The 12,026-nt window shown below is 39.1% G+C and overlaps 2 protein-coding genes across 3 annotated transcripts; both read left to right on the top strand.

Annotated features, from left to right (window-relative positions):
- The first annotated feature begins 123 nt into the window (after positions 1-123).
- On the top strand, positions 124-3,966 carry LOC111571552 (bile salt-activated lipase-like). Its single transcript, XM_023274780.3, has 11 exons — positions 124-280; positions 522-669; positions 919-1,038; positions 1,113-1,310; positions 1,406-1,536; positions 1,639-1,746; positions 1,964-2,078; positions 2,402-2,588; positions 2,743-2,946; positions 3,370-3,579; positions 3,698-3,966. The coding sequence occupies exons 1-11, from the start codon at positions 218-220 to the stop codon at positions 3,879-3,881; spliced, it is 1,668 nt and encodes a 555-aa protein (XP_023130548.2). The 5' UTR covers positions 124-217; the 3' UTR covers positions 3,882-3,966.
- Positions 3,967-5,569: 1,603 nt separating this feature from the next.
- LOC111571553 (bile salt-activated lipase-like) lies at positions 5,570-10,157 on the top strand. 2 transcript variants are annotated; one of them, XM_055019048.1, is made up of 13 exons: positions 5,570-5,696; positions 5,828-5,895; positions 6,256-6,403; positions 6,661-6,780; positions 6,854-7,048; positions 7,130-7,260; positions 7,359-7,466; positions 7,558-7,672; positions 8,096-8,282; positions 8,450-8,653; positions 9,141-9,290; positions 9,533-9,720; positions 10,040-10,157. In XM_055019048.1, the coding sequence occupies exons 2-12, from the start codon at positions 5,830-5,832 to the stop codon at positions 9,711-9,713; spliced, it is 1,605 nt and encodes a 534-aa protein (XP_054875023.1). In that variant the 5' UTR covers positions 5,570-5,696; positions 5,828-5,829; the 3' UTR covers positions 9,714-9,720; positions 10,040-10,157. The 2 variants fall into 2 exon arrangements, with proteins under 2 accessions (XP_054875023.1, XP_023130549.2); XM_023274781.3 differs by having other exon boundaries at positions 5,574-5,696; positions 9,087-9,290.
- The last annotated feature ends 1,869 nt before the right edge of the window (positions 10,158-12,026 follow it).

Raw genomic sequence — 12,026 nt, forward strand, 5'->3', positions numbered from 1 at the left:
AATTGACCTTAATCTTTCTTTGGTGACTACTGATGTTTAGTCAGTGGATGGAGTTATCCATGGTAAGTACTGAGAAGAGAGTAATGGACAAAAAAACAAGTATATATCATGTATGATGCAACAATGAGATAGCCACTCACTCCTCACTGGTTCAAGGGGGAGGTTCTCCTTTATAAAAGCCCAGCTGAAAATCTACCTGGTTGTCAGTTTGGTCGTGATGGCGATTCTGGGTATTCTGGTTGCTGTTGCTGTGTTTCTGGAGACGGTCTCTGCGACCTCTGTAAGTACCACATACTTTCCATGTATCTTGACATTTGCTTAGTATTCCTTAAATAATGTTCAGTATATTGAAAAATTCTTGAAAGTTTTTTAATTCAGTGCAGTTACTAATCATTAATGTTTATAGGCATAACATATTGTGTTGGAGTAAACATTTAATTTCTAATTAGGCATTTGATGCTTTCTGTAGATTACATGTGAAGTCTAATCTCTTGCATTTTTTTTATATTTAATTTCTGCAGCTAGGGGTGGTGTACACAGAAGGAGGGATGGTGCAGGGTGAAAACATTCGTCTTGGCTTCCGCCGTCACATGGACATTTTCAAGGGAGTTCCCTTCGCTGATATGCCTGGAAGGTTTGAGAAACCAAAGCCTCATCCTGGCTGGGACGGTGGGTAGAACCAGTGACTTTCCCACCTATTGGATATTGCCCTTTAAGCAACCATAGCGATTACTCCCATCTGCTAATTGTGTCATTCACCATTCAACTTTACTTGAATAGACTGAAGGTTTTTTTTTCTTCAAATTGTAAAGATATGAACATCAGGTAAAAACCTAAACTATATGATAATGTGTGTCATGAAAACATAGTTTATTCCATTATTTTAAAAAAAATCTTGCTGTGTGTTTCTCTGGTCAGGTGTTATGAAAACCACTGAGTTCAGGCCGAGGTGCCTTCAGCCGAACCTTATCGCAACTGACTCCAGAGGCAGTGAGGACTGTCTTTATCTTAACATTTGGGTTCCTCACGGCCGCTCAGGTAAAAACTGATACAAAGCCTACTGTGTGCTATCAAAAATGCAGCAACACTAAAGCTGTCTCTTTGTCCTCTAGTGTCCAAAGATTTACCCGTCATGGTCTGGATCTACGGAGGAGCCTTCCTGGTTGGAGGCTCAATGGGTGCTAATTTCCTTGATAACTATCTGTACAGCGGGCAGGAGATCTCAGAAAGAGGACAAGTTATTGTGGTGACAGTAGGGTACCGTTTGGGAACTCTGGGCTTCCTGAGCACTGGAGACTCTGGTATACCTGGTAGGTGTCTGGTAGATTCAACTTCTAACTTAAGAAATTATTCCATAAAATAAGTAACTCCTTCCATCAACTAAATTATGTTTGATCTCTGTCAGGAAATTATGGTCTGTGGGACCAGCAGGCTGCCATCGCCTGGGTGCACAGAAACATCCGCTCGTTTGGAGGAGACCCTGACAACATCACCATCTTTGGAGAGTCTGCAGGTGGAGCTAGTGTCAGCTTCCAGGTCAGAGGCTTTTTTTTCTAGGTGTCTAGCTGACTGTGTTAAAAGGTAGATAGATAGTTGATGTGGGGATGTATTAAAACACCTATATTTGTCAATCCATAGACTATTACTCCCCACAACAAAGGACTGATCAAGAGAGCCATCTCCCAGAGCGGGGTCTCCCTGTGCCCTTGGGCTGTCAACAGAAACCCCCGCAAGTTTGCTGAGGAGGTATGTAGCAGATTTTTTGACATGTTAACACACTTTTTATGAAAAAAAAAAATATATATTTTTATTTAAAAAAAAAAAAAATAAATAAAAAAAAAAAAAATATATATATATATATATATATATATATATATATATATATATATATATATATATATATATATATATATATATATATATATATAAACAGGAATAATACTTATCTGAATCCTTTGCCCAGGTTGCTTTGAAGGTCAATTGCCCCATCGATGACACTATGGCTGCCTGCTTGAAGATTACTGATCCTGTGCAACTAACAATGGCAGGCACCCTCGATATGAACAGCTCCCCTGATAGTAAGGACTGTTCTTTACACTACCTAGTTTCTCCTTTTAGATGCTGTGTTGACGCTTTTTGTCAGACTTCAGTGAAATAAGCTTTTACGCCTTGATGAGTAAATGTAAACGCGATACTGGCAGTGTGCAGTGCAAGTATATATACAGCAAGGTATATGTATATTTGTATTTGTATATTTTTGACCCAGAGAATTTTGTCTCTTTTGTCTCCTCTATCAACCACATTGTCCTCTATATTTAGCAAAACGACAATGTCAGATGCAAACAAAAACACATAGTTACTACTGTAAATAATAATTTTTTTGATTGTCTGTACTCGTCAGGCCCTATTGTAAACAACCTGGTCCTTGCTGCTGTGATTGATGGTGACTTCCTGCCAGATGAGCCTTCCAACTTGTTCCACAATGCAGCCGACATTGATTACATTGCTGGAGTCAACGACATGGACGGACACATCTTCATTGCTGTTGATTTTCCATCAATCAACTCTATCAATATGAATACCCCTGTGTAAGTTTCAGCCATTTTATCAACCCTTTCCAAAACAGATTTACTCAGAGCATCATACCAAACTTCTGTTAGAAATGCTGAGCCATTAGAAGTTTGGATGGTAGGGAGGTGTTTCATCAGACCTCAGTGTGAAACCCTCTATTCTTGATTGCAGTGAGGATGTGAAGAGACTCTTGGCTGCCCACACTAAGGAGAAGGGGGCAGCTGGTTATGAAAATGCCTACTCCACATACACCTCAACCTGGGAAAGTAGTCCCAGCCAGACGACCATCAAGAAAACCATTGTGGAGATTGGAACAGACTACATTTTCCTGGTTCCTACACAGGCTGCACTTTATCTTCATGCTTCCAATGCTGGGTAAGGAAAAGATCTTGTTTTTCTGAGGTTAGTTTATATATGAGCTTTTGTTTCACACATTGCTTAAGAAGGAAAGAAGTAAAAGTTAGGTCTGACTTCCCTGTAACTGTGATGCAGTAAAGGGAAAAGCTATTACCTAGCTTTCTTGGGGATAATCCAAAAAGAGAATTATTTTCATTCCTTTTAACTGTATTTCTAAGATTTAAAAAATCCAGTTATTTCTTTGTGGCTTATTTAATCTTGAGTGTGGTGTTGTGGGCTTAATGCTAAAACCCGAAGGTATAAAATAACCTGTTTTCACTGAAAGTGTGATTGTAAGTGGGCACTGATTGAGGAATTTCTAAGATGTAATAAGCCCTCAGTTTTAGATGTCACTGATGTAGTCACTGTGAAATACTGTTTTTTTTCTCCATGTCTTCAAAGAACTGGACGTACATACTCCTACGTCCTCACTGAGCCCAACCGTATGGGTGGCCTGTTCAAGCCCTACCCCGGCTGGATGGGAGCTGACCACGCTGATGACCTGCAGTTCGTGTTCGGAAAGCCTTTTACCACACCACTGGGGTACTGGCCTCGTCATCGAGACCTGTCTGGCTACATGATTGCCTACTGGACCAACTTTGCCAAAACTGGGTAATATTATTCAGACACAAAGCACAGGAGTATCATGGAAACAAACAAGAATCGAATACTTAAATAGAAAATCATATCTAAATAATTTCACTTCCTTTTTCACTTGTTTTGTCCACAGAGATCCTAACAAAGGAGACCTGAAAGTCCCTGCTACCTGGCCCAAATTCACCGGTGTTGGACACCAGTATCTGGAGATCCATAATAAAATGAACAAAAACTATATAAAACAGAAGATGAGGCTGCGTTATGTGAATTTCTGGACCAACATACTGCCCAGCCTCCCCACAGTTGTCTCGGAATAAAGAGCCCGTGGTCACCTATGCACTGCAGGGCAATGTCATGTCAGTATTGGTTCAGGAAAATATAAATAAATAAATTACAGCTGCATATGTCATTGTCTTGGGTTTTGTTTGATGAAGTGCTTACATTTATAAGTATACCCATATAGTGCTACAACGTCACCATATGACATAGATGTACTCAAGTCTTCTGCCTTAATAATATAGAGGCATTCCATCTTATCATCAGGGACCTTCTGGTCAACCATCTGATTTGTCATAAATTATGTGCATTTGAAATTTTATGTGTAAAATTTTAGATATATTAAATACTTGACTAGATTTTTTTTTTTTTTTTAAATGCCCTTCAATCTGTTTTTAAAAACACATTCTAAATACATCTTCATTTTTTAAACTATGTTTTAATGACAATATCTAATTCAGAATCTGCAATACTGTACAAGTAGATCAAATGTTCTATTATGGGTAAGATGAAATAAATGAGTAACGTCGGCAAGAAATGGCCCATCTTTGAGGGATCTCTGTTATTTTTCTAAACCATACATAGTAGCATGTCATATTAAGACAAAAAACATTTAAAAAAAAAAAAAAAAGTGAAATACTTGGTCACAAAAGGTTGTAAAACTTTAATAACTAATTGCACAGGTAAGACAGGTTTACCACAAGAACAAAAATATTGCTAGCTATCTATCCAAGTGGAACAGACCAGAACTAAGAAAATGTTTAATTTAGTATGGGCCTGTCTGGAACTGGGATTGGTAACTGGTATACTACTAGCATCCACCAAATATCATGAGATGGAGGCCACTTTATCGACACAGCCTGTGCGTTTCACAGTGTCCTCTATCTGACTGTCTGTGTTGGTTGTAGATATTCTGTCACCCATCCCATCTCCAACTACAATGACAATACAAAAAAGCAAAAAACCTGTATTTTTTGTTGGAAATGTGGATACATCCACACAGACGAAATTTCAGTGGCTGTGGAAGGTATATTTCTGGGGACAATCAGCTCTTAAAAAAAAGCATGTTTTTTCTTTGGAGAGTGAAAATGCAAAATTCACAGGTCCAGAAACACATACAATGTTAACATTTAGCCAAAATATTTTAAAGAACTTAGTTTTGGGTCCCAAATAACAAAAACGCAAACTCTGGACAAAATCGGAGACAGTGCAGCAACATATTTCCTGAACTCTGTCACAAATCGATCCTGGTGCTCATTACGTAACTCATGTTAGACCAAACAACATTCAAAATCATGACAGATAAACAACAAAAACCAAAAGCTGGTCTCACATTGTGTATCCCCTATGTAGGAACATAAATTGTGGCTAAGACTGGGTTTCTGAAAATTATGATTGGAGAACTGAATTTCAGATGGAGAAATTCTAGAAACTTTGCAAGTAAGGGTCAGAAAGGAGAGAGAGGTCACAACTATAAGTTATTACACCTAAATAGAAGAATAAAAATTTTTGACACATGGTAATGTCCCTTTGATACAATAAAAATGGTACTAATGGTTGGCCACGATGAAGGCCACCAAAGATGAATTTTATAACAGGTGAGTGTGACTTTGAGCACAGTTGGACAGCTGTGTAAACTCAGTAAAGGTTGGCTTCTTGACAAAGGCTCAAGTTGGGGGGGAAAAAAACTGTTTGGAAACCTTGCTTTTCACATACTCCTTTTTAATGATGACCAATACATGTCTGGGGTGTGATTTCTGACTTCTTTTTTTTTTTTTCTCAGAAATTAGCCTTCATCTTTCTTTGCCCACTGCCTGTGTCAGTTCTGTTCAGCCAGTGGTTGAAGTCATCCAAGGGTAAGTACAGAGGGAAGAGTCATGGACACAAAATGGTTAAATATTACATAAACAGACCCACTCACTGCACATTGGTTCAAGGGGGGTTCTCCTTTATAAAAGTGACAATCCACTTGGTTCTCATCCTTTAGTCATGATGGTGATTCTGGGGATTTTGGTGGCTGTTGCTGTGTTTCTGGAGACGGTCTCTGCGACCTCTGTAAGTACTGCATACTGCTCATGTATGTAGACATTTGTTTAGTACCTCTAAAATAATGTTTAGTTTATTGAAAAATCCTTTCAAGTTTTGACTGTTTGTTCACTTTTGAGACCAGAATCACTGACAGATGCACATTATTCTGCTAGAGTGAAAGTTTTCACACATCCTTTCATTTATAATGAAGCTTTTGGTAAATTAGTGATTAAATGTGCCAAACTTAAAGACTATTGAGAATTCAAACTCAGATTTTATCAGCGCAGCTAGAAAAACACTTTTCCACATACATTTTTGGAGTATGATGTATCAGGACCATCTCTTGCCTTTTATCATTATTTTTCTCTAATTGTTAATTTTTTGTAGCTTGGTGTGGTGTACACAGAGGGAGGAATGGTGGAGGGTGAAAACATTTATATTGGCTCTGGCCATTACATGGATGTCTTTAAGGGGGTTCCCTTTGCTGACATTCCTGGAAGGTTTGAAAAACCTAGGGGTCACCCTGGCTGGGATGGTAGGTGGACTTTCTGAATTTCTCACCTACTAGATTTTTGCCCATACCTGCCAGCTTCCCCTTCAACTTGAACAAAATAATTGTAAATATTAAGTTAAAGTTGATTGGGAAGTAAATGTTTTGTCTTGTCGAGATATATGAATATTGACTATTACCTAGACTACATAATGTTGTTTATGTTGAAAATGTAGTTTAAGCCATGTTAAAAAAAAAAAAAAAGTTTACACTCTTCTTATATTGTGTGTATGCCTTGTCAGGTATTTTGAAGGCCACGGAGTACGGGCAGGAATGCCTTCAGGTGAACAGTTTCGTCAATGGCACCACTGGTAGTGAAGACTGTCTCTATCTTAACATCTGGGTTCCTCATGGCAGCACAGGTAAAGACCGACAGAAGCCCACAGACTGTCATCTAAAATGCAACAACACTACAGTTGTCTCTTTGTCCTTTAGTGTCCAGTGATCTGCCTGTCATGGTTTGGATCTATGGAGGAGGATTTATGTCTGGAAACTCAATGGGTTATTACTCGGATACTAATCTTTACAGCGGCCAGCAGATCGCAGAAAGAGGAAATGTTATTGTGGTGACGCTGGCATACCGTGTGGGAGCTCTGGGCTTCCTGAGCACTGGAGACTCCGGTCTGCTTGGTAGGTGCCTGGAAGATACTTGCACTGCAAAGTGTAGAACTGATTCCTTCCATGACCTAAAGTGTGTTTGATCCCTGTCAGGAAATTATGGTCTGTGGGACCAGCAGGCTGCCATCGCCTGGGTGCACAGAAACATCCGCTCATTTGGAGGAGACCCTGACAACATCACCATCTTTGGAGAGTCTGCAGGTGGAGCTAGTGTCAGCTTCCAGGTCAGAGGCTTTTTTGTCTCAGCATCTAGCTTTTTGTGTTAAGAGATAGATGGTAGATACAAGAACATGTTAAAATATCTACATCTGTTTGCCCATAGACTCTAACTCCCCACAACAAAGGACTGATCAAGAGAGCCATTACCCAGAGTGGGGTCGCACTTTGCTCCTGGGCTGTCAACAGAAACCCCCGCTGGGCCGCTGAGGAGGTACATTGCAGCTGCTCTAATAAGTTAGCACTCGTTTGGTCAAAACATTCACAGTATTACTGATTAAAAGTGTTTTCAACCCTCTCCCCAGATTGCTTTGAGGGTCAACTGCCCAACCGATCACAATATGGCAGCTTGTTTGAAGATGACTGATCCTGAGCAACTTACAATGGCAGGCTTCTTCGATCAGACCAGTTCCCCTGATGGTAAGGACTGTTCTTTCCACTGCCTGGTTTACCTTCCCACTTTAGACACACTGTGTTGGCACTTTCTACCAGGCTGCAGTGAAATGATCTTTTGTCTGTTGTTTAGTAAAAGTAAACAGATACCGGCAGTGTAGTTTCATTCATAGATCCCACTGTTTGAAGATTCATAATGTCACATTCATTTAATGTCACGTCAACCATTAACGGCCGACCAATTCAAAGCTCTGCTGATTATTAGAGTTGATATTTTGCAATTTTCTCATTTGGGGATTTTTTTTTTCCAGATTCCCTTTGGTTACTAATATCAGTATTGGGCCAGACAAAGCCATATAATTTTACTTCTTTGACCATATTGGCCTTTACATTCAGCAAAATGATGATGGCAGTACTGTAATGTATGTTCTGATTGAGTGCATTTGTCAGACCCCATGATACGCAAAATGTACCTGATTCCTGTGATTGACGGTGACTTCCTGCCGGATGAGCCTTCCAGCTTGTTCCACAATGCGGCTGACATTGACTACATGGCTGGAGCCAATGACATGGATGGATTTACCTTCACTACTTATGATGTTCCATCAATTAACTCTGACCAGGTGGACACCCCGATGTGAGTTTAAGCCACATGACTAGTGTAAAACAACAAGAATCTCAAAACACATCTACTGAAGAGCATCACACCAAACTCTGGTTAGAACTGTTAAGTCATTAGTAGTTTGAGCAGCTGGAAGGTGTTTTATTGGACTTCAGTGTCAACCTGTCTGTTCTTGAATCCAGAGGGGATGTGAAGAGACTCTTGGTTTCCTACACGAAGGACAAGGGTGCAGCTGGTTCAGAAAAAGCCTTCTCCACATACACCTCAACTTGGGAAACTAATCCCAGCCAGAAGACCATCAAGAAAACTGTTGCAGAAATTGGAACAGACTACATGTTCCTGGTTCCTACACAGGCTGCACTTTACCTTCATGCTGCTAAGACCATGTAAGAATAAGATCTTGTTCTGACGATGCTGCTGTTAGTCTATTCATAAGCACTTTTGTTCCACACATTGCTTAAGACTGTGAGAAATAATATTGGGCACAACTTCAGCTGCATGATGACCATTGTAAAGGAAAACCGACACAAGCATGAATCATTTTAAGTTTTTTGTATTCCAAATGTAATAACTTTGAATGTAACTGTTAAGAAGATTAATACCTATTGTTGCATGTTCTTGTTTCTGTAGATGTAGGCACTACTGACCTTTATGTTTAATAGGCTCTTTGCTAAAACCTACATTACTTTTACCATAGTCAGAAAATGTGAATGGGCCCTGATTCAGGATTTTCTAAGATTTAATAATCTATATTTTCGAGTGCCCCAGGCACTAATGTACTTATTGTAGCACTCCTGTTTTTTCCTTGTCTCTCCAAAGAACTAAACACACCTACTCCTACCTCTTCTCTGAGCCCAACCTTATGGCTGGCAGGTTTTACCCCAGCTGGATGGGAGCTGACCACTTTGATGATGTGCAGTATGTGTTTGGAAGGCCTTTCACCAAAATGACGGAGTACTTGCCTCAACATCGTGATGTCTCTGGCCACATGATCGCCTACTGGACCAACTTTGCCAAAACTGGGTATGATTCAGCAGTACACTTTGGATTTGTAGGTTTCTCCATCTAAAATTTGTAAGGTTCACCTTACTATGTGAAGGGCAATGAGATGACATAAGTTTTGAACTGATTGTAATAAAATTGAATTGAAAAAATAAATTTCACAAAATGTAGGAATATCACAGAGACAAACCTGAATCAGACACTGACATAGAAATCCATAACTGCATCGTATCAGTTTCCCTTTTCTCTGATCATGTCCACAGAGATCCAAATGAAGGAGGCCTGGAAGTGCCTGTGACCTGGCCCAAATTCACCAGCACTGGACAACAGTATCTGGAGATTCATCATGACATGGACCAAAGCTATGTAAAGGAGAAAATGAGGCTGCGTTATGTGCATTTCTGGACTAGTGTTTTGCCCAACCTTCCCTCAGTCTTCTCATAATAAAGAGGTAATGATCACCTATGCACCTGCAATGTAATAACATGCCAGTTTTGATTCATGAAAAGTAAATGAAAGATGGCTGCATACGTTATATTATTTTATGTTGAAATTTGAGAAGTCACGAAAACTCCCACCTTTCAGAGATCTTTATTTTCTTAACCATATATTGTTGCAAGTGATATTGTTGAAAAAACTGATTTTTTACAATGTGACATACATTATCAGATGGAGGCCACTTAATCGACACAGCTTGTGGGTCAGACTTCATCCTCCATCTGATGAGCTTTGTTTGCTGCCAGTAGTACATGTTCTTTCACCCATTCCAGATCCAACCACAATGAGGATGGGAAGACGATACAAACTGGACATGAAGACCTGCAGAGACACTAAAATGGCTTTTGACAATTTTCCAGTTCTGCAAATAAATGAAAATCCACTAAGGAATGATGACTCTTTTCCATTGTTTTCTTTTGCTGCTTTTAGTACAGCATTGATGACCTGTTTCACTTGTTTATTGCAGTTGTCATGATGTCTTGAATAAATGTGAGACTTATTTTGTGTTGAAATTTTATCATTGTCTCTATTTAGTGACCATTTCAAGTTGTGACTTTGTACATATAAAGATATATAGACCCACATGCACACCAGCTTTTGTAGTCCTACTGAGTCAATGTCACCATTTTGGCATGTCCAAATACCAAAAATTGGAACCTTGGCTTATATTTGTCTAACAAAAAAATTTACTGATGCCAGAGACCATAAAGGTTCATGAAATGTTGACCAAGCTGTATTTTTAGCAGGAAATATGGATACATCAACATATAGAGGAAATATTAGGGGCTTAATACCACCCTTGGTTAAAATCCATCCATTTTTGGGAGCCAATAAATGAAAATTTGGGTTCTGCTGCAGCTAGCCAGTCAATCATTTGGATCTCCTCACCAAATTTTGTGACTGCGAGCATTATATTTCTGTAGATTTTAAGCCCTTAAAAGTGGCTTCCCAGACAAAACTTTATTTTTATTTGAGGGTGAAATGGCAAAAATTCATAGTACAGAACTTTATAGAACATAGTTTTGGATCCCAAATAGCAAACCTCTGAAGAACATGGGAGATGGTGCAGCAACATATTTCCTGAATTCTGTCACAGACAGATCCTGGTGTTTACCAAAATACAATAGCTCATTACATAACTCATGTTAGCATATTGTTCTGATAAAAAACAAACAGACAAGCATAATTACATAAATGTGACAACACATTTTGTATGCCTCACATTTATATTAAACATCAGTGAATGTTGATTAGAGTAATCTGCTTATCAGCAGCAGCAGTCAAAATGCCATACTACAGGAAGAAAATCCCAAATCAGTTTCAAACAAGGCCTTCAGATGTTATGATCATTGCTACAATGTGTGATTTCACTGTGTTTAATTAACCCAAGACAAATAATCGAGACAGTTGCCTGTGCAGACTAGTTAGCCAAGCTGCCAGGGCTATGACTAGCTGGCTAACATTGGCTACCTACTGAGCTAGTCTACCTAACGAAGTAGCCACTATGTGTTCTACTTGCCTCCTGGGTGTTTTTTTTCCTCATATCTCCATACAAGGAACAAGGATTTAGAATATTTTTTGAGTTTGGGTAAAATAACAAATTTAAAGGTCAGCAAAACCCAGCTGTCTTGTAGTTCTGCCCAACCTTCCATGCATGTCTTTGGAGGAAAAATGGAGGAAAAGCTCCTGGTGTAAACCCACACAGGTACACAGAGAACAGCTGACCAGAAAGTTCAAACCTGTGATTTTTTTTTTGTCGAGAAGTTAGCTGTCATGAGTTTTCCACAAAATGAATTCTGCCACAAGTTTGCTACTGACCTCAAATTTGCAGCAACATAACCAAAGATTTCCTGCAATTAGGTACAGTTTTATCATAGAATACGCATTGAAAGTTTCAGAAAATTACAGCTAAATGGGAGAAGAACATTTTTTGACACTGTAATGCCACCTTAATCCAGTATAAATAGTATTAATGGTTGGCCACGATGAAGGCCGCCAAAGATGAATTTTATAACAGGTGAGTGTGACTTTGTGCACAGTTGGACAGCTGTGTAAACTCAGTAAAGGTTGGCTTCTTGACAAAGGCTCAAGTTGGGGAAAAAAAATCAAAAATCATTTTGGAAACTTTTTGCTTACTCCTTTTTAGTGAAGACCAATACATGTCTGTTTAGTGTGATTTCTGACTTTTTTAAAAACAGAAATTAGCCTTTGTTTTTCTTTGATCACTGCCTGTGTCAATTCTGTTCAGCCAGTGGTTGA

Source organism: Amphiprion ocellaris, chromosome 17, assembly GCF_022539595.1.
Source record: "Amphiprion ocellaris isolate individual 3 ecotype Okinawa chromosome 17, ASM2253959v1, whole genome shotgun sequence".
Classification (NCBI taxonomy): Eukaryota; Metazoa; Chordata; class Actinopteri; family Pomacentridae; genus Amphiprion; species Amphiprion ocellaris.